This window comes from Arctopsyche grandis, chromosome 12 (assembly GCF_051622035.1).
Source record: "Arctopsyche grandis isolate Sample6627 chromosome 12, ASM5162203v2, whole genome shotgun sequence".
NCBI lineage: Eukaryota > Metazoa > Arthropoda > Insecta > Trichoptera > Hydropsychidae > Arctopsyche > Arctopsyche grandis.
Genome location: NC_135366.1, coordinates 14,403,803 through 14,425,348, shown reverse-complemented (window position 1 = coordinate 14,425,348; position 21,546 = coordinate 14,403,803). Strand labels below are relative to the sequence as shown.

At 30.6% G+C, this 21,546-nt stretch overlaps 3 protein-coding genes across 4 annotated transcripts in view; 1 reads left to right on the top strand and 2 right to left on the bottom strand.

Annotated features, from left to right (window-relative positions):
• The window catches only part of LOC143920351 (seminal metalloprotease 1-like), a 386,340-nt gene that overhangs the window by 340,698 nt on the left and 24,096 nt on the right, over positions 1-21,546 (top strand). The gene's annotated exons all lie outside the window — the stretch shown is intronic.
• On the bottom strand, positions 1,432-6,303 carry me31B (ATP-dependent RNA helicase me31b). 2 transcript variants are annotated; one of them, XM_077442299.1, is made up of 8 exons: positions 6,238-6,303; positions 4,675-5,022; positions 4,502-4,580; positions 3,640-4,018; positions 3,239-3,389; positions 2,929-3,124; positions 2,536-2,836; positions 1,432-2,399 (listed from the first exon to the last, which is right to left on the bottom strand). In XM_077442299.1, the coding sequence occupies exons 2-8, from the start codon at positions 4,740-4,742 to the stop codon at positions 2,236-2,238; spliced, it is 1,338 nt and encodes a 445-aa protein (XP_077298425.1). In that variant the 5' UTR covers positions 4,743-5,022; positions 6,238-6,303; the 3' UTR covers positions 1,432-2,235. The 2 variants fall into 2 exon arrangements, with proteins under 2 accessions (XP_077298425.1, XP_077298427.1); XM_077442301.1 differs by lacking the exon at positions 6,238-6,303 and adding an exon at positions 5,716-5,874 and having other exon boundaries at positions 1,532-2,399.
• On the bottom strand, positions 9,035-19,596 carry LOC143919912 (ATP-binding cassette subfamily G member 4-like). Its single transcript, XM_077442498.1, has 9 exons — positions 19,410-19,596; positions 11,306-11,423; positions 11,038-11,227; positions 10,813-10,958; positions 10,241-10,727; positions 9,984-10,152; positions 9,806-9,906; positions 9,581-9,736; positions 9,035-9,509 (listed from the first exon to the last, which is right to left on the bottom strand). The coding sequence occupies exons 1-9, from the start codon at positions 19,576-19,578 to the stop codon at positions 9,117-9,119; spliced, it is 1,929 nt and encodes a 642-aa protein (XP_077298624.1). The 5' UTR covers positions 19,579-19,596; the 3' UTR covers positions 9,035-9,116.

Genomic DNA, 21,546 nt, shown 5'->3' with positions numbered 1-21,546 from the left:
GTATTTTTCTCTTTTAAAAAAGTAAAAAACACAGTTTAAATCGAGCCAAAATACAGAGTAGAAGCATTTCAATAATCATGAAATATATATAATGGTAAAAATAAACTACTAATCAAAATGGATTAAAAACAATATTTACTCTTCACTTGACATCCCAAAATTTTCTAATGTTTATTTGACTTTATCCCCACCCCGTTTTCTCGTTTCTGAAGTTAAGTTTACATCCGATCTACGTATGCTGACATGAACGCAGAACGACCAAATTGTTGAGAGCTTTGTTGAAATTATAGGCTCAAATATGAAACGAGTATTTGCAAACAAATTGCAATAATGCAATTATGTTTTGATTTGTTTTCACTGCAATTATGTTCTGATTCTAATGCAGTCGAATTTTGAAATGATAAACCGAAATATTTTGTAAATGCATGACTCTTTCATCACAGATAGTAAATGTTATATCAAAAAAAAATACTGTTTCCCCTGAAAATATTTGTCATATTAAAGAGTCACATGCAGTTAGTTACATTTACAATTTGCAACACGCAAATCTAAAAAAAAGGGGGCTAAATTCGCGCTCGGTATCACCTGATGTACACATCCTTTTTCTAGTATTATCGATACATCAAAGACAAGCGCAAAGATGTTAAAAGCAAATTCAAAGGTTTTTTCAAGCCCATTTCTAACCTTAGAATTTGTTCTGGATCTCTTTGGAGGTTTCACGCTCTGGTTTCAGTAAAATTGTGAGCAAAGATGTCGATAGTGAAACCTTATTTCAAAAATATATATATATATATATATATATATATATATATATATATATATATATATATATATATATATATATATATATATATATATATATATATATATATATATATATATATATATATATATATATATATATATATATATATATATATATATATATATATATATATATATATATATATATATATATATATATATATATATATATATATATATATATATATATATATATATATATATATATATATATATATATATATATATATATATATATATATATATATATATATATATATATATATATATATATATATATATATATATATATATATATATATATATATATATATATATATATATATATATATATATATATATATATATATATATATATATATATATATATATATATATATATATATATAATATTAAATGATATGAATTAATATTACACAAAAACTTGACTGAAGATATACAAAAGGCAAAAAAAATAATATTTTGAGTAAAATTGTTCTGATATGATGTTTGCTGAACAATCTTTGATCTTGATAATAGATAAAATATAATTTTCCATTGTGAAGTTTTAATTTATGCAAAGCAATTTAGTCATCAATAATCAAGTAAAAATATATCACGTTCCATTATTATAAGTATAAATTATATACATATATGTATTGATTTATTCAATTCTAACATTTGAAAAATAACTGACTCTATCTCACCAAATGACTCAAATCACAAATTAATTTAAGTGTTTCTTTTTCACAAATACAATCTCACTCGGCATCTTTTTTTTGTTATTCAATTTCCTACATATCTTAAGTTTAATGAACGAAAACGTGAGAATTGAATTTTATTTCTAAATTAATTGCTAAGACAAACAAAACGCCCTGATCAAAACTCTGAAGGAGATCCAATATTAGTTGTTCATAAAAAAAACTTCAAAATTTTGACAGGACAAAATATGATAAACTGTAAATAAAAATAAAATAAAATTCAATTCTGACACGTTATCTAATTACTGTTTATTATAAAAATAAATTTATAAATCTAGACAGCCATCCACACAGTGAAGAAAACTATCGGCTTTAATTTCCATTTGGGGAATATAAATTCATATACAGTTCAGGAAAAAATGAAATTATAAATTCAAGTCCTTACATTCTAAAAAAATGGAATACTCCAAAAATCTGATTGTTGTTCTCTTGTTTTTCTTCACCTATAAATGAACGCATTTATATCACTGGCATATCAGCAATATGCTCACAATTGTCCAATTCTTAGAAATATATTTACAAAAGAGGAAAATTCCCTCACACATTTATCAAATATGCAACAATGACTGGTTTGTCTTCACAATTATTTTGATTCATCCACTGAGACACATTTACCACCCGACACTTTATTCATAAGGTTTTAACTTATATTTCTTTACACTATATTTACAAAACATGGTGCCAGATGCGATTACTTGCTGACGTTGCTATCTTCCAAGGATTGTTCATCCGAGTGAGCCACATATAGGGCGGGATCAATGTTTTTGGGAATCGGTTTAATCTCAGTTCCCAACTCCTGTTCGATGCGATGAAGATTTAAACGATCTTCATAGGTGATTAAATTGATAGCAATACCTGGAAGAAAAATTCTATTATTAAATATACATATGTAACTCAAAAACCCATAAAATTGTAAAACATGCATTACTGTATGCAAACATGCACGAGCTGTTCTTACACTATTTATTTTAAAAATTCAAATTTAACTAACCTAAGTGGCCGAAACGTCCTGATCTGCCAATCCTATGCAAATAAGTCTCGGCCATTTTCGGGAAATCAAAATTAATGACCACGTTAACTGCTTGCACGTCAATACCTCTGGTGAACAGATCTGAGCATACTAAGTTACGGCACAACCCAGAGCGAAAATCGTGGAACACTCTGTTACGGTGAGCTTGCGCCATTCGTGCATGTATATAATAACAGCAATAACCTAATTCAGTGATCTTCTTTGCTAACAGCTCGACACGCTGAGTTGAATTGCAGAATATAATAGATTGAGTTATTTGAAGCTAAAAAAAAAAGAAAAAACACAGATAAACATCAAACAATATTCTTAACTCAATATATCATTGACTTTGGCATAAAAATAAACGAAACTTACTTTAGAAAACAGTGTATTCAGGCAATGAACTTTTTGTCGTTCTTGTACAAAAGCATAATATTGAGTAACACCTTTAAGTGTCAACTCCTCCATTAGATTTATTTCATAGGGATCTTTCAAGTGTTTTTCCATAAATTGTTTCACACTCAGTGGGAATGTAGCTGAAAACAGCAATATTTGTCTCTCTCGCGGTAACCTAACAACAAATCATAAAACACGCTTTTGAATGACACTATTATCAAATTGTTCAATTATAAATAGAGTACTTAAACTGAAGTCGCTAGTCTAAATACGCAAAATATGCATATACCTTGATATAATCATTGAGAGCATTCCTTTAAAATCTTGTGAAAGCAATTTATCTGCTTCGTCTAATACCAACATCCTGCATTGGTCAGTTTTCGCAACTTGTTTATCCATCAAATCTAAAATTCTGCCAGGAGTGGCAATGATTACTTGAACTGAAAATTGAAAAAGATATAGATATAGTTGTTATTCTCAATTATAAAAATACTGATTCTATGCTGAATAGTAAAATTAAATTCACATCGCAACGTTCATCTATCAATACAAAAGGAACATATAAATTTGGAAAGTAATAAAATGATTTTTTTTAAATGCATTCATACTTTGCAATGAAATGACCGCTTAGCCTAAACGCTTATATACATATGGTTGAATAATAATAAAACTAGTCAACAAAAATAATACCTTTTAGGTAAATGCGCATAATATCGTCTTTCAGATCTGTGCCTCCAGTTGTAACCATAACACGAATGTCCGTGTGCTTGGCAAGCTCTATACATATTTGGGACGTTTGCAAAGCCAATTCTCTGGTAGGAACTATCACCAAAGCTTGAATACAATCTTTCTTCGGATCGACTTGCTCCAATACAGGAATGCAGTATGCTCCAGTTTTGCCCGTACCATTTTTAGCTCTGGCCAAAACATCTTTACCACTTAAAGCTATGGGTATAGACGCCTCTTGAATAGGCGATGGTTTCTCCCAACCTTTTTCAAATATTCCCATCAGCAATTCCCGCTTCAAGCAAAATTCTTCAAATTCATTACCTCTCGTATCCGTAACGTCCTAACAAACATAAATGTTCTTCTTAAATGCAAATAAAACAAACATATTCATAAATAATAATAAAAATAGTATGCAAATATTTAAATTAAACTATTTGTAATTTCAATGCCTTCATTACGCTAAGCTAACAATTGTTATGGAAATGAATAGACGGTGGTAGTCTCACGACTATACAAGAAACAAATGCAAACAAACTCAAACCTTCATAAGATATGTTAGAAGGCAATTCGAATTAGTCATGTGCAATTATCGCAAACAAATCTAATAATTAAGATTATTTAAAATGAGTGAGAAGCATTGATAATAATTTCAAGCAATCGGTTTTTATTCGATTGCGACATTATTTTAGAAAATCTAAATTTTGATCCAACTAAAAACCAATACGTGTTGTAATACATTTCTGGTCAAATTTGCAACAATACTAATGGTGGGCGAGTTAAAAAAAAAACGCATTAAATCATCGTTGACGAAACTGAAACTCACTGTCGTTTTGATTCTCATATCTTTGGGTGGTATTTTCAATTTGGCTTTCCATCCTATGTCTTCAACTTTATCCGTCTCTCTGAAAACCGATTGAAAAAAAATTAGTACACAGATTAATTTTTATAAAAAGTAAACATTAAAAAAAAGAAGAAAAAAAAACGAAACAAACTCACCCTTTACCCTGACTATTGACGTTGTTCATAACGTGATTATTAGAAGCTAACCTATTTTCTGTCATCATTTTCACAGTCTTTTAGCACTTAACACGAAAAATAAAGAGATCAACAATGTCACCCACACACGCACACGCACCCACTTCGCACAGTGTTCCGATACGTATATACAAATATATACGTATGTAGTATAATTCGATTATAAATAGTTAATTATTTGGTCATTAATTAAATGTCACTAGAGAAAACTCACTGCACAAATCACAAATAAACGGCTCACACTCGAGTCAAGTTAACAGCGCGGCGCTGAACATTCAGTCTGAGAAATCGTGTTCATCGGCGACTTTTCTGAAATAGAATTAAAAAATATTTTTAAATACATCATAGAGTACATTTTTAATACAGACACACAGTCGTCTTTTCTTTCTACCTCGCATTTAAAAAAATACGTTACAAATGTGTACATTCAACTTTATATTGCAATATGGGGCAGTCTAAGCAGCTGTAAAAATAACAATATTAATTTACTTATTTTAATTCAAAAATTCAACAAAAAAATTATACTACAGTAGGTAGTTTTTATATGCAAATTATTGACTTACAATAAAATAAATGACTACCAAATTTGCATTTTTTACCACAATTAAAATGAATAAGAAACTTCATTTAAACGCGTTTCAAACATCATGGTAATTACTGACGATTTTCAATTGTGCAAAAATTCGAATGAAGTCCTCTCAAAGGCTACAATTTTCGTTGTAATTCATAAAATTAATTAGTGATGAGTTTTATGACTATAATAATCTACCTGAAGATTTTGGTACAATCACAGAAGGTATACACCGACTGACCGTCCTGCTCATTTATTGTGCAATAAATTCCTCGCAGTAGAAGCCAATGATGGCAATAATAACATGCTGGTCACTATCGCACGGAACACGTCAACAAATTACAATTACAAAACCGCAATATACATATGTACGACTTCATAAGGACAATGGGGAGTCTTGTTGCAAGGAAATACTTGAGCGAAACTCTGACCTGTGTTATTGCAACGTCGGCCGGCCGAGGTGAGGGGGGTGAGGGGGGGGGCGAAAGCGGAGGGCGCAGTCTCGGCGGCGGGTGCTCCTGTTGCGAAGGTGCGCCCCAAAAGTACACACAACGGACACGTCTGCGCAGCGACAAACACTGACGACGAATAGAGGCCGCCGCCGAAGCGTAGCTAGGGGCGATCGGGGGGCGGGGAGGGGGGGCGGCGTCGGTAGAGGGGCCGAGTGCGGGCTGGGGGCGCGGAGACGCGGGGGCGCAGCCCTGAGCCGGGGCTCTCGGGTCGGATGCGGGCCGATTAGGGATTAGGTCGTATGCGGGGGGGCCGCCGACCGAGCAAATATGGCCGCCGGTGGGCAGAGGCCGAGACCGGTCGGTCGTCGCTCGCAACTCCGAGCGGCGACTCCGCCCCCGGGCGCGCCCCCTCGGACTTCCCGCGACCTCCAGCCCCACTCGGCGCCCCCTTTTTCGAACATAGTCCGGCGGCAAAATAGCGGTAATCGAAAAAGTCCTCACCTAGAGACGACGCAGTCAACACGCGCCACTGCTGTTGTTGCACCTGATGCTCACCGAACGCGAACCGCGAACCTCAAGTCTATGTAGGTGCCACTTTCGGCCATGGACGAATCGAAAATTTTCTCCGACGACACCTTCGCTAATAGGGCCTTATTTCTAACAGTATCATCCGTATCCAGCTCCCATAAAAATATTGACTGTGACGAAGGCCCCAATCCAGTGGCAGATTTGTGTACAGGATTTGCATTTTAAAAATAATTATTCAAGTTTTTTTATATCAATCTAATACGATATCATGAAAGTTGAATGGCTACGTCCACACTACCGATATCTACAACCCGATATTTATGAACTTTTCCATAACCAGTTCCTAAATAGCAACCACAGGTTGCAATATGGGAACTGGATATGGAAAATTCGAAAATATCGGGTGTAGATATCGGTAGTGTGGACGTAGCCAATGGCATTCGCAAAAAGTTTACACAAATACCGTTGGCTATTTTACTAAATGAATCACATACCCGAGAAGTTCCATATTTGCACTTATTAGTTAAAACTTATTTATAGTAGAAATTTTAACATCCTCGCCTTGAACTTGGAAATTATTTACAAATCTTGAAAATTATTTTCGACAGTTAAGACGCAGTCGATTTCATAGCAAGTAAAGGGAAATGACATTTTTTCCAAATATTTATATATAAATTGAAAAAAAAATGGAAACTCGTTGTTCCAAAATTGGGGTGACACCATTGCATGGGACGTGCGCATTTTCAAAAATGCCTTAAATACTGCTTTCATCTTCATTCGATAACTAACACAATTTTTTCAATCCGTGAATTTTGAGTTGAAAATCGTTGATTTTCAGTCTAAATCAGGCATTCTAATTTCCACCTTCTCGTGGTCTTCTCCGAGCGGATTTTTTAATGTAAATTTAATTGCTCCAAATCTTTTATACATATATATATACACAGCAACGATTTCGCATACATTGAAAATAATCGCGCGCTTGGGGACCCCAAAATAGACCTTTGCTACCAAAATTTACAACTTACAAATTATTATCGTTGTCCACAATACGTTTGTAAGCCAAGAATAAATGAAATTAATATGTATTTTACATGGTATTTTAAAATAGTACCTATTTCATTTCAAAAACTTATTTAGTGTTTTAAGTACATATAGTAAAAAAATAAATAATAAAAACTATATGATGTAAAATCCTAATAAAAAACCATATACTGAAAAGCATGGTAAAAAACATTGATAGCGTTTTACTGAAGTGGGGGCCTCAAATTTCAAATGCGCATGGGGTCCCCCATTTACTTGATCCGCCACTGCAAATACATACGTAAATTGGGCCACCACAAATTTGTAACGTTTTGGGCACCTAATAAAGTAAATCTTCCATTGTGCCAATGAAATCTAGCCACTAGAAAATTAAAATTAAAAAAGTAAGAATACCGAGTAGTAAAAACACCAAAATCTCACAGTTAATTCTAAATAGTCCAACCGCTGTACTCTGTGAGGTGGATTACATGCCATTTCGCTTGCTCCAACACATTTCGCGTTACAACCAAATACACAACGAAAGCATTTAAATTGCAGTTACCGCTCTAGTTAGTACCTTTAAATAAAAAAAGGGATATAAAACCAATCCTTTTAAACGTGGTGAAATAAAAAAAAATGTCAAATAAATGCAAAATAGCATGGAGAAAAAATCCGTAAAAAAATATATTTTTGACTTTTAAAATTAGCTAGACAATTAATTATAAGTCTTTAAAGCAATGAAATATCACAATCAATAGGAAAAACATCTGACTATTGATTCCAGTACTCACTTTGAGCACAACAGTACTAGATTTTTAGTTAAAGACCGCAAAAGCCAAAAAACGCTCGTATCTCGTAAACGATCACTAACCAACAAAAATCAATATCATATTCGAATTCAGTGGGTTAAACTTAGTAAAGATTGGTTAGTCTCCGCTCTGGTAATTTTTTTTTGTTGCTCAGTGTAATTAATATACAAAGGGAATATAAAAAATATTACAAAAAAACAAATTTTAATATTTTGTCGATGTATGGAATTTTCGAGTGCCGGATGTTCCGTGATATAAATTTTAGTGACGTGTGCGGGATCGCTTTGTGCGGAATAATCACATTAATAAAATAAAATAACCAAAAATATCCCATTTTGTAAAATCATATTTAATTAAAACCGCTTAAATTGACGAATGGATATCTTATAATAATCCTAACTGGATCGCTCCTTGATTATTTTACTCACTGTTCTTTTATGCAACCTTTCTCTGGGCATTCTGGAGCTTCAGATTCAGCATTAAATTAAGATCTCTCAAATTCAAAAGAAAAGAAAAATATATTTATAAAAATCAGTTAAAGCTTGCCATCCACAAATTATCTTTTTATATATTGGATATATAAAATTTTTGTTGGAGTGAAACTTTCATTAAACTAAAATATACAGGTTTTAGTTACAAGTTTAGCATATACTCGACTGTTTAAATTTCATAAACTCAATTTAAACAATTTAAAATAATCAACAACCATTATGATTCAAATGTGTATTAAATATTTCTAGAATATGTACACGTATATTTAAAAATTGTGCATGAATACAAATTACTTACTTTTCCAAAGTGAATTCATTCATCGTCATAATAATTCATACATGCAAAGAAACTATTTAATTTTATAAAACAATATTCTGTCATTTTTTATTTATTTACGTCCATATAAATTGGTATTTTATTCAAATTAATTAATTTTGAAATCATGTCGGACTTGAATTCAATAAATATAAAAAATAATTCAGTAATTTATCATTATTAAACACTTTTGATTGGTTATATTTTATAATTATTCTATTTATTTCTTAATATTAAAATTAAATATTTCCTTATTCTATCAGAAAATTCTTCTTGTAATCTAAAATGAAGTGCTAAATATGCTACAATCCTGTGCAGTATAGTGAATCCAAGGAGTCCCAGAATTTCAAATAAATATGTTGTATTTGACATCCCCATATCTCTAAAAAAAATTCTATAATCTCCATAATGACAATATGGTTCATTGATACAATTCATTTTATCTCTTTGATCATAAAGTGCGATACATAGTCCAACTATTCCATATCGTATAAAAGATAGGCGCATCAGAACATACATTATTGTTTCAATATTAGGACCAAATCCCATTCCATATACACTGAGAGCTAAAAGTGGTGCAATTGTACCTGGCCCAATAATACTTCCATTCTGAAAGAAAAAAACTAAATATTATAAACACATTTACTTTCATATTAAATAATTATATGACGTCACATTACCCGAACTGCAAAAATAGTTCCAATTGCCAATCCAAATCCTTCTGAACACAATGCAGTTAAAATACTAGCTATTGAAAATAGTGCAAATCTTTTTAAATCCATAATTTGACCGGACATCCAATATGTTACAAATATAAATTCCACACCTAAAATTATCTGTAAATTGGTTTGCATAAGACTATGTTCCTTTGAAATATCTAAATATTTCTGAAATATTGAACTTACAATACTGGGAATGCTTGAAAATGTCATCGCCAAAAAATAGGCTTTCAGTCCATACCACCTATTGAAATGTTCCCTTCGTAGAATCTGAAATTCTGTTGGAACTAAAAGAATACAATTTCAACGTACAATATATGTATGTATATATACATTCATATAATTAAATCTTATTATCACTTACATAGTAATATTGGTGACATAGTGTATGTGTACATAAAAAATACCACCACACTTAAACAAAATTTAAAATTAGCTATCGGAATTGATCCATCGTTTCCTATATCATAAAATATTGCACCCACTAATAGACCTGATATCACATGATGAGCTATTAGAATCCATAAAGAAGTCTGAAATTAATTACACATAATATAATACAAATATGTATACATATGTAACTGTTATACAATCAGTACGTATCAACTTTTTTTTTCTCACCAAATTCCTTCGTTTTTGTAACAACATTCTTTTATATAATATAACGAATTGAGTTACGAGCGTTGTTGGTAAATTCATATCTTTAGTTACTGTCGGAGGTAAGACATCCTCAATGTTCATTTGGGAAGGTTTTATTTGTTTATCATTTTTAATAATGATGTCTCCTATACATTCAGATTTTTGGCCATTTTTTATTGCATTCACAAATATTTTCATATTCTCTAAATTAATATGTAAGATTTCAAGAATGAAATCAGCCGGATTGTGCGTCACCGGACAATGAAAATTCAATTTAGTCATAAATGGAACTAGCAATTTGGGATTTCCTTGATAAACACATTTTCCCTTAGAGAGAAAATAAACGTGATCGAATAATGAAAATATTGAAGCGGGTGGTTGATGAATGGTGCATATAACGGTTCTTCCAGTGTGTGCCAAATGTTTTAACAGTTTTATTAACTGCTGCGTTGAAACTGTGTCCAATCCACTGTAATTTAATGTTATTATATGAAATTATATAACAGAAAAAAAAAAAAAAAAACACTTTTAATTATCATGATCATTTAACTTACGAAGAAGGTTCATCCAAAATTATAATTGGGGGGTTGTTTACCAATTCTAATGCAACTGATAAGCGTTTACGTTGACCACCTGATAGTTTTTCAGCTCTTGTGCTTCTACTTTTAGTAAGGCCGAGTGTGACAAGTATTTCTTCTATCTATGTATACATATATGTACATACATACGTAAATTAACTCACCATTGTAGTATATACACATATTTAAATCGGTACTTACCACCAAAAACTTTTCATCTTGTTTCAATTCTGAACCTAATTTCAAATTAGCTGCTATGTTCATGGCCTCCTCAACAGTGATACCTGATTGTATTAAATCATCTTGCATAATATAACATGATAGTTTGCGGAAAAGATGTTTATTTCGAGGTCGTCCATTTATGTCTATATCTCCAGTAACACCTACAGAACTACAATGCATTATATTTCTCTTGCTTTCGAATACATAATTTTCATCAGTACATTTTATTTCATATCGATAAATTTACCTGTAATCTGCAAGTATATTCATTAAAGAACTTTTCCCCGAACCAGATGGGCCTAAAATTCCTGTAAGCTGACCAGTATGAAAAGCTCCTGATATATCGTCCAATATATTCTTTTTTTCTGAAATGAATGAGTTAATATATAATTTCCATGCTTATTTTAAAATTATATCAATGAGAATAATGAATATTTCACTTTTTAAAAGAATATTTGGCCCATGTTCTAAACATATATTTATATACATATATGTAAATACATGTTTACAATGCATATTTTCAATTGTATGTAAATTTAGTGCATTCAAGTCCCTTAAATGCATATGTATTTAATTTAAAAATATCTTTTCCAGTTAAATTGAAGGTACACCATTATATTACACTGAGAATGTAAATGTGCCATTGCACCGACATGTCTGTACATACACATTATCCTTGAGACATAGGATTCATGGTGTAGAGTTCAAAATTCCAAAAATAAATAATTATTCTTTATGATTATTATAATGTATATTAATTTCAAATTGTGAGTAAGATAAAATGCTAAAAATGGATTAAGAGAACTAAATTACATATGTATAAAAATGTATACTGAAAAAATATGTATGGGTTCGGTAATTACTAGTCAAAATGTGAACCGGTCACAGGACAATCGGTCGCTCTAGATCCGTCACACGTGATCACCCGTCACACCCTAAAATCGGTCACGAGAAAACTGGTTGACCGATTTTAGGGTGTGACCAGTTTTCTCGTGACCAGTTTTAGTGTGACGGGGGATCACGTGTGACCGATCTAGAGCGACTGGTTGTCCTGTGACTGGTTCACATATGACTAGTAGTCCGTTTACCGTAGAATTCGCAAAAAAATATGTTCGGTGTCCATACCGGGTTGACAAGATGCAAGTAGCTTGAACGAGTAGCTTTATACAAAAAAAATTGATTCATATTGCAAATTATCAATAATAAGTTCACGTTATATTTTTTTGTATATTTATTGAAAAAAAATTCTATAAATATATATATATATATATATATATATATATATATATATATATATATATATATATATATAAATATATATATATATATATATATATATATATATATATATATATATATATATATATATATATATATATATATATAAATATATATAAATATATATATATATATATATATATATATATATATATATATATATATATATATATATATATATATATATATATATATATATATATATATATATATATATGCCCGCTTCCCAAATTTGCTTTCATATAATATATACATTATACATTATATATTATAAGAAAGCGGTATCTAGGCCACCGTCAACTTTTAGAACATATGATACGTACCTACATACATACATGTAACTATTATATGTACATAGGTATAAGAAACACAGTACCTACATACTATGTACGCAATGTATGTATGTACAACATCTTACTTATAAGCAATAGACAGCTTTGGCGATAGGTAAAAGAAGGTCAGGGAAAACTTGGATTACGAATGTTTAATATTCACGTGAACCACATATTTGCTATACATTTACATATTTACAATGAACTCAGGGCTCGAAATGGAAATTTTCACGAATGAGAGCGCTCTATAATTTTCAAAACATAGTTTTAATTTTTTTTATTAATATAGTTACATATATCAGAATTGGAACTATGTAAATGTGCGCCCCTCTGTGAGTATTTCTTAAGCAAAATAAGAAATTACACATATAATATTTAAGAGAGGGCTTAATCTTAATGAATAAATGAGGTGATAAATGACTTTTAATTTAAAAACATTATATAATTTATATTCAGAATGTGTAAAATATGAGTTTTTACGTATTATTTTTAAATTAGAACATTGGAAATAAAATATTATTTTTATAATGTTTAATTTAAAATATAAATATTATGTTTAATTTAAAAAAGTATATTTATCAAAAATTTTCATCTTTTTGAGAAAGCCTGTGTAAAATGATGGGTCATTGTTCGAAGAAGGTATCTTCAAAAGTCTTCATATGTCCATATGTATGTACATACATATATACATATATTTTATTTTTTATGTTATTTAAAAAGGCTCACCAACAATGTATATACATTACACAATATATTCTTTACACCTAATATGATTCTGGTATATATGTACATAACTTATAGGTGTGCACAACATTATTTAAGTATATTACAAACTATTTTTAAATGTTAAACAATTAATGTAGAATACAGTAGAACAATTAAGACAATAATAATAATAATAATAATTCGATTACAATAATAATAATAATAATAATTAATATGTATTCATATATGTAATTTATAATAATAATTTATATGTAAATAATAATAATAATTTATAATAATTTATATGTATTCATTATAAATTGACATCTTTTTGTTTGTGATGAGTCAAGGTTTCTCAAATTAATCATTATTGCTTTACGTTCGCTAAATTCAAGAGGCCGACAAATGGGATTTCTATGAACTTCTATGAAGCCATTTCATTTCATTTTAAATTTTCAGCTTTCTTATTTGAATTAAATGACTAAAGTTTAGTCTTGCATGTCCCTCTGAACTTGACTACCTACATACATACTTGTGCTTGACTACCTACTACTGCTTCCAATCACGGAAGGTTACTTCAGCACCCACAGGCTAATTCCGACCAAAACCTTATCAACTCTATGTTAGTACAAAAATAATACAAATATAAATTTTCAGCTAAATATGTTCAGGGCGTGGAAAGAATCGTTGACACAACATTTTTGACTTTTCTAATAGGAAAAAATCCCGCTTCCGGTTTATTATATTAAGTGATTTTTTTTTCTTTTCATCACATTGATAAAAACAATTATACTTGAATTTTTACGTGTTAAAGGGATCGAAAATAATAGTGGAAGAAAAAATTGAACAAGAGTAAACTGCCACTTGCGGTTCACGGATGCTTACCAACATTTATATATAACTTGGTATTAAACTTAAAACTCTAGATATAAAATTTCAGTTCAATAAATTAAAGGATTTCTTAGAAAACCATAAAAAAACCTTGATTCTCTAAATTAAAAGTACCACTTTCGGTTTGGGAAAAAATATTTAAAAATTATTGGGGTATAATATTAATAATTTCTATTACGAGTAAGAAATTTCAGTCCGATTTGATTAGTGGTTTGGGAGATAATTTAATTCAAAAACTTATGTATAAGGAGAGGTACCATTTCCGGTCAACTTAAAAATTTGAAAAAAAATTACGGTGTATCGATAAAAATGTCAGTAACCAATACTATGTTTCAGTTCAATAGGACGGACAGTGTTCAAAAATTCCCCAAAATACACTGACACACAATAAACATACAGACACTCACATAGAAACACAGACACACACACACATACATATTTTTTCTAGATCATGAAAACGTGATCAGTGGTCGATTTTGGTTCGAATCAGTTAAAATATGCTTCAAATATCATTGCGACATCTGCGACACAATACAGGCCGTTCATACTATTTCGTGGAAACGGCAAGCCGGCGTCGACACGGGTGGCAAACAAATGGACTATGACTGTCATTTATCATCCCACCATTGTTCATTATACAATGTTGTTTTATGTTTTTTTCCATATTATTTTTGTAAAAATAATATTTTTAAAGAATTTTCTGCCAGCGCCGTAATCCCAGTATTCAGAATAGTTTCAGCACCGGGATTCGCGGTACCAGAAAACACCGGGATCCCGGGATTGGAAGCCTTTCTACCTAAAAATTAGAATCACATTTCCGAAAAGTCCACAATATTCATTCACACTGTAAAAATATTAATAAAAAAATACATAGTAATTAAAATCGAATAATAATAAATGAACATAAAACAATCAACGAATGAGTAGTGTAATTGTTTTGGCGTGTTTGAAACAATTATATAGGTACAGTAATAACACCTTTGAATAATCAATGTCTTGAAATAAACTGCTTTGATTTAAATTATATTTTACTTAGTAAGTGCTTCGATGTAGAACTTCTCCTTTGAACTAATATACATAGTATGTATATACCAGTCTTTTGTGGGAATATTTATGTATACATACATATATAATATTAGCAGCCACTTTTCTGCAGCTATTTTCTTAACTACAGTTTCTCGATTTAGATATGTATTTAAAATATCAACCTTAACCGTTGACAATTAAAAATCACGCTCATTTGCATATATAGATAAAATTGTCGTTTCAAAATTACTTTGTCCTACTTCATTATTCAGTAACATTTGCGTGTGTATAATAATATTGTTATGCCAACTTCCACATGCTCGTTTGCACTTATTATATTATGTGTAATTAATCTGTCGCTATGATTTAATCACGATTCAAAATTTTGTTTTGTATCATGTACGTAACTACTATGCGGTCTTTTCTGTTGAAAGCCCGCCACGCTGAAAATTTCGCCAACATTTCCAACTAGAATTATTTAGAAATGCAATAGATAGCAGGTATAAAAACCCTAGATCACTACCCTAGATAACTGCCGCCTTTTGTAAAGTACCGAGTTTTGTAAAGGTGTGTAAGACTCTGTAATATATCTTGCAACAATATAAAATCAACAAAAGAAGTCTGTATGTATTTTTCCAAAACTAGTTCCATCTTCTTCATTGTTGCCCACAATCTAAATGCCAAGACACAATCTAAACTACTCAGCAGTTGGGGAGTTTCAACGAGAAACTCTGCTATGGTTATAAATTCAGAAATTCCGGTGTAAACCAGTCTTTATAAACAGTGACACGGATAACACGACCCATGTTCAATGCATTTTTTTTCAATGCTGCCTGGAAAGGCTTAGCGGGTATTATTCTTGTTTATTTTTTATATACTCAAAAAACAAGACCTATCGGGGGATTTCAGGCTCATGGACTTGTTGGCAAAACGCCGATTGGCGTTGTTCAGCATTCGAAGGGTTACTCCATCTCACGCAATTTACATTTCCTATAGTTTTCCGTTATGGTACAGTAATAATGATGGTTTGATATGATCTACATATAAAACGATGTTAAAATAAAATAAAAACAATGGTTAGTAAAATATTTTCATTTCATTTGTGTATTGTGAATATCGAGTTTTCTTTCAGAAACGCTAGAGACACGTTCTCGCATTTGATATCGTTCGAGATTTTGGATAGTTATTTTATTTTAAACTAGCTGAACCCGGCATGCGTTGCAATGCCACAATAACGCATGCAATTCCCATTCCCGTTCTCGTTCCCGTTCCCATTTGTCGGAAAAGCGCAGGCAGCGAGCACATCTGAAATTATTGCGTTACAATGACACTCATTCCCGGTTTTCCCGTTTCCGTTCCCGTTTTTGGGCGATTATTTTTCACATCTAATCTTCCCGGACATGCATACAACAAATACTGAAAGTTCCATCGTAATCGGTTCAGTGATTAAGGAGCCTATACAAGACACACAGACAGACATTCAATTTTAAATATGTATATAAGATGAAATATTCGATAATGTGATGTACTGGTGTGTTTTTTTCAAACATAATTTTTGAATTCCTTTTCTACTATTTTAATCGGACATTTTAAATTAATTAGGTGTACGAATAAAATTGAGTGTAAATAAATAAGTCGATTGCAATATAAAAGTAATTACAACAATCCAAAATGGATAATTTGAAAAATACACTGAGTGGGGCACAGAAAAGAAAACAACAGCATGAAGCATTTGATAGTAATATTTCCAAAACTTTTAAACAATTATATTTGTATTAATGCACTTTAATCATTTAAAATGTGTTGGTATTATTTAAAAACAAAAGTTCATCTATTGTTACTACGTACATAGATAAAGTAAAAATGAAGGAGGAGGATAGAAGATAGCATATGTAATAATATTATTATTGTCTTAATTGTTCTACTGTATTCTAGATTAATTGTTTAACATTTAAAAATAATTTGTAATATACTTAAATAATGTTGTGCACACCTATAAGTGATGTACGGGTCTACCTTACGGGACCGAAAGTGAAACGCCCGAAAACGCAAATATCGGAAGGCAAAGATCGAAAATCGAAAAATCAAAAAAAGTCGAAAGATAAAAAAGGGACTCTCCCCCCGTCGTACATACTCACTTAATTTGCGCGAGCAGGATACAACAGGAACAAGAGGAACAGGCTTTTCCTCCCGTATTAATGTGCGCGCGCATTTTATTTAAGAAAAACTATTTTTATTATTTAAAATCAAAATTAAATACGTATATTGTAAATGTATAATGCAGTAAAAAATCACTATTCAACATATGTTTAAACTACTTAATGACTAAACATGAATTTTAATTACGACATAAAACTATTTAGCACTGTTTCTAAAATATTATTATTATTAACTAGAATTAAATTAACTAATTTAAAACTAGGAATTAACAACTATATTGACTATTTAAAATAAAAAGAAAAATATTATCGCTCGTTTAACTTAAAGGATGAGAACGAACTAAAGAAAATACAGTACATCTAGTGAATGCTTTTTTTTATACGCATCCATTACTGCTTAATTTATTACGTAACTTCTCGCGATCATACAAAAAAATCAGACCCTTTTTTGCATTCTGCAAGAAATGCATCAATGTATCCTCAAAGCAATCTTCAAGCGATGAATGTATCCTTCAGTTCATGACACAAAGCTGTTTGTTGCCGCCTCTGAGAACACTTCCTACCCACAATTAAACACCCACCCTAGACAATGGTTTGAGCTGCAATAAACGAAAAAAGGTCCACGGCCCATTTGTTTCGTTAATGGGTCCATGAATGGGGACCAATATTTAAATGTGCTAAAGACAAATCTGTTGCCTTCTTTTCATCGAGCTTGGGTGAAAAATATTATAAAAGTGGTAAAACTTTTCGAAAAAATTAAAGTTTTATACTATTTTGATTTTTGAAATTTTTATACGCCGGGTCACGACCCGGTGCCGATAAAAGGTACCGGGACGCCGACCCGGCGCGTATCGGCTATTCTATATGTACAACCTTGATTGTGACAATATTGACTCGACAATAAGACGCAAGCAATAATGCTCGATATCGTTGCGCTCTGTAAGCCCGTTTCGGCACGTTTAGCCAAAACTTGTCTAAATGTGCCGAAATATGCCGAAACGTGCGTTGCTGTACAGTATAACAGCCTGTTCCCCTTATATCCTGTTCGTGCACATTAAGTAAGGCTGTACAATAACAAAAAAAGAGAGAGAATTTCACCGCACGATACTGGTGTATACGTGAACTGCTGGATAGTATGAATAGACCTTTACTGATTATTAATTATAAAATTTCATCCAATACTTCACCAAACTGGAATGAAATTGTATACCTCTTATACATACCTCTTATACAGTTCACTTGGTTTTCTTCCTGTTTCAAATTTATTCTAATACCGCATATCAAATCATATAATATATATGTAAATATATCAAAACAAATTTAAAATCAAGTAATTTCAATTTATTTAGCAGTTTGAAAAATGTAACTTTTAAAAAATCAATCATTAAAAATCAAGGAATAAGAAATTTAAAAAAAAATTGAATTATTAAGAAAGTTATTGGGAAATTACGTAAAGGATTTAATAATACAAAATATACATATATCATATTATATTATGTTTTCTGTTGAATTGCTACTAAAGATATGACTTGCAAAAATTATAAACGTAGCAATATTGTCAAAAAATTTTGTAAATCTCGTAAATACAATTTTGGTTAAAATCAATATTTTTATATTATCATTCAGGACTATTCAAAAATTTTATTTTAAGAGTTACACTTTTGTGTAAAATTTTAAAATCATCATTGTAAAAATACAGTGTAAAAGCGCGAAAGATTTATGAAATATGTATGTATGTACATTGTACTTCAATGTCACGAAATACAATATAATCTTCGAAATAACTAGGTTTATGAGAGTTAGTGTAACAATATTTAATATTTACTTTATTTAATTTCTGAAACGTATAGTTATAGTCATCGATATATATGTATAAGTTTATTTAATATTTTCGACATTTTTTATGTTTTATGTTATAGCGATGAATTTGTTTATTAATTTTAGCCCAAAATAAACTCACTGTTTAAACTGAAGCCACTTCTGATGGTATATGTTAAATTCCTAAATTCGATGTCGATTTCGGGTCTCTTTGCCATGTTGGTGAGAATTTTCAGCGATGAATTCATAACATCTTCACTATTGATCATATCTTCATTTTTCTTGGCTCCATTTCTACTGGTAGATCCCATTTCAGTTCTTCAAACTGTTCAATAGAGTTTCAAGTGATGCCCGATTTTTATTTCAGTACTATGTATGTTAAATGTCAATCGTTCGTGGCGATGGTTTAACTATGACTGAAACTTTCGTACGCTCTCAGAAAACTGGTTGAGGGTCAACTGCTGCACTTGTAAGAAAATCATTCATTTACGCAAAATTCTCGTATGTATCTTACTACCTCGTATGTATTCCGATCTCAAATTATTAAAACATTCGAGTGACCTACCCACGACTTTACTCAAAAATTAAAGTTGTTAGTTTGAAATTTTGTTTACTGAATTATTAATATTATACTAGATTATAATAGTATTTGTGTTCAATAACCAAAATATATATTATTTATATGTACATACATATATCAAATAAATTAACTTTGAAAAAAATGTATGCTGATATACATAATTGTATTTATACCAATATTTTTTGAACGACTGAAAATACATAATTTGAAAGGTCGAATCATTTAATGTGATGTAGTTAATAATCTCAAAAGCACTGGGAACATATTCAAACATAAAGTAATTACGAATAATTTAACCAAAAATACATTGAGAAATGAATTAATTTTCATCATAATTCGTACATTATATGTAGGTAGATATTAGCTAATGATCGTGTTTTTGCATCGCTATTTTGCACAATAATTTATTTAATTATTATAATATGTACTCCTAACTTAGCACGTTATCAACTTTTTCAAATACTCAACTTTGTCTTTTATTCAAGATTTGTTTTTTTTGCATTGTTGCTTATTAAAGTAATCGATTCTTATAGTGACATTTAATTTGATATAAATGTACATAAAGAACCATTAAAAATTATGAAATTACGAAAGATTAGTTGCATGCAAATCCCGGATGCGTCTAATATTTTCATGATAATTATTAGTCTATTCTTGAAAATGAATATAAAACATATTCAAAGCCGCAAATCTTAATGAAATAAAGAAAAAGGTGGTTTCCAAATTGTAACCATGAAAATATCAAAGATTAATAAATTTGAATAAAAAATATCGAGTATCGAGAATTTAGCATTCATTACAATCTAAATTTAATTGATCTTTTGACTTTCACAATTACATACATATCTATATACACATTATATTTTTTCCAAACTTTTTTTCGTGTAAATATTTATCGAAATCATTATAATACATATGTATGTACTTTGGAAACCGTTGTCCGACACGATGCGTACGTAACAAAGACTCATAAATTATGAGTCATAATCTTCGCAAGCCATTTTTCAACCACGATATTCTTCTATTTGCCAATCTCCATCTTTTTTATATTTTTCCCAGGATGATCATGCTTACCATATTTATTTGTGACACAAACGGAACATTGGGATGTCCAAAATCAGACGAGGAATGTATATATTTTTTTAAAATAAGGAAATTTAATTTACACGCGCTAAATAAAAAAAGCAATTGGTAAAATTAAATCTGATATAACGGCAAAACAGAACAGTGGAAGTGCTGCCAACGTGTATTTCCATTTTTTTGTATAGATATACATATTTTGTTTTTATTTTTACATAGATATATAATATACCAGGAATGCCTAACAGTTGCCCCAATGCGCCTTCCTAAACAATTATGTAATTACACGCATTGCAGCATTTTTTATTACATAAATCGCTGTATTTCGAGGTGCAAAAGAACACGAAATTAACATTTCATTAATCCATAGAGACATCTATGGATTTAGAATTGTCCATAATTTTTTACATATTGTACATAAATCAAATTCAGATATTGGTGACATGTTGGGTAGGATGGTTTTTGCCAATTTGAGGAACCGTTTCAACAATGAAATCAGATAAATTGGCAAAATCTGATAGGAAATGATCGACTTGGAGTCACAAATATATAAGTCCGACTAGCAGATTAGCACGGGATGGAACTTGGTAACCTCTCGGTGCTAAACATAATCGTAACC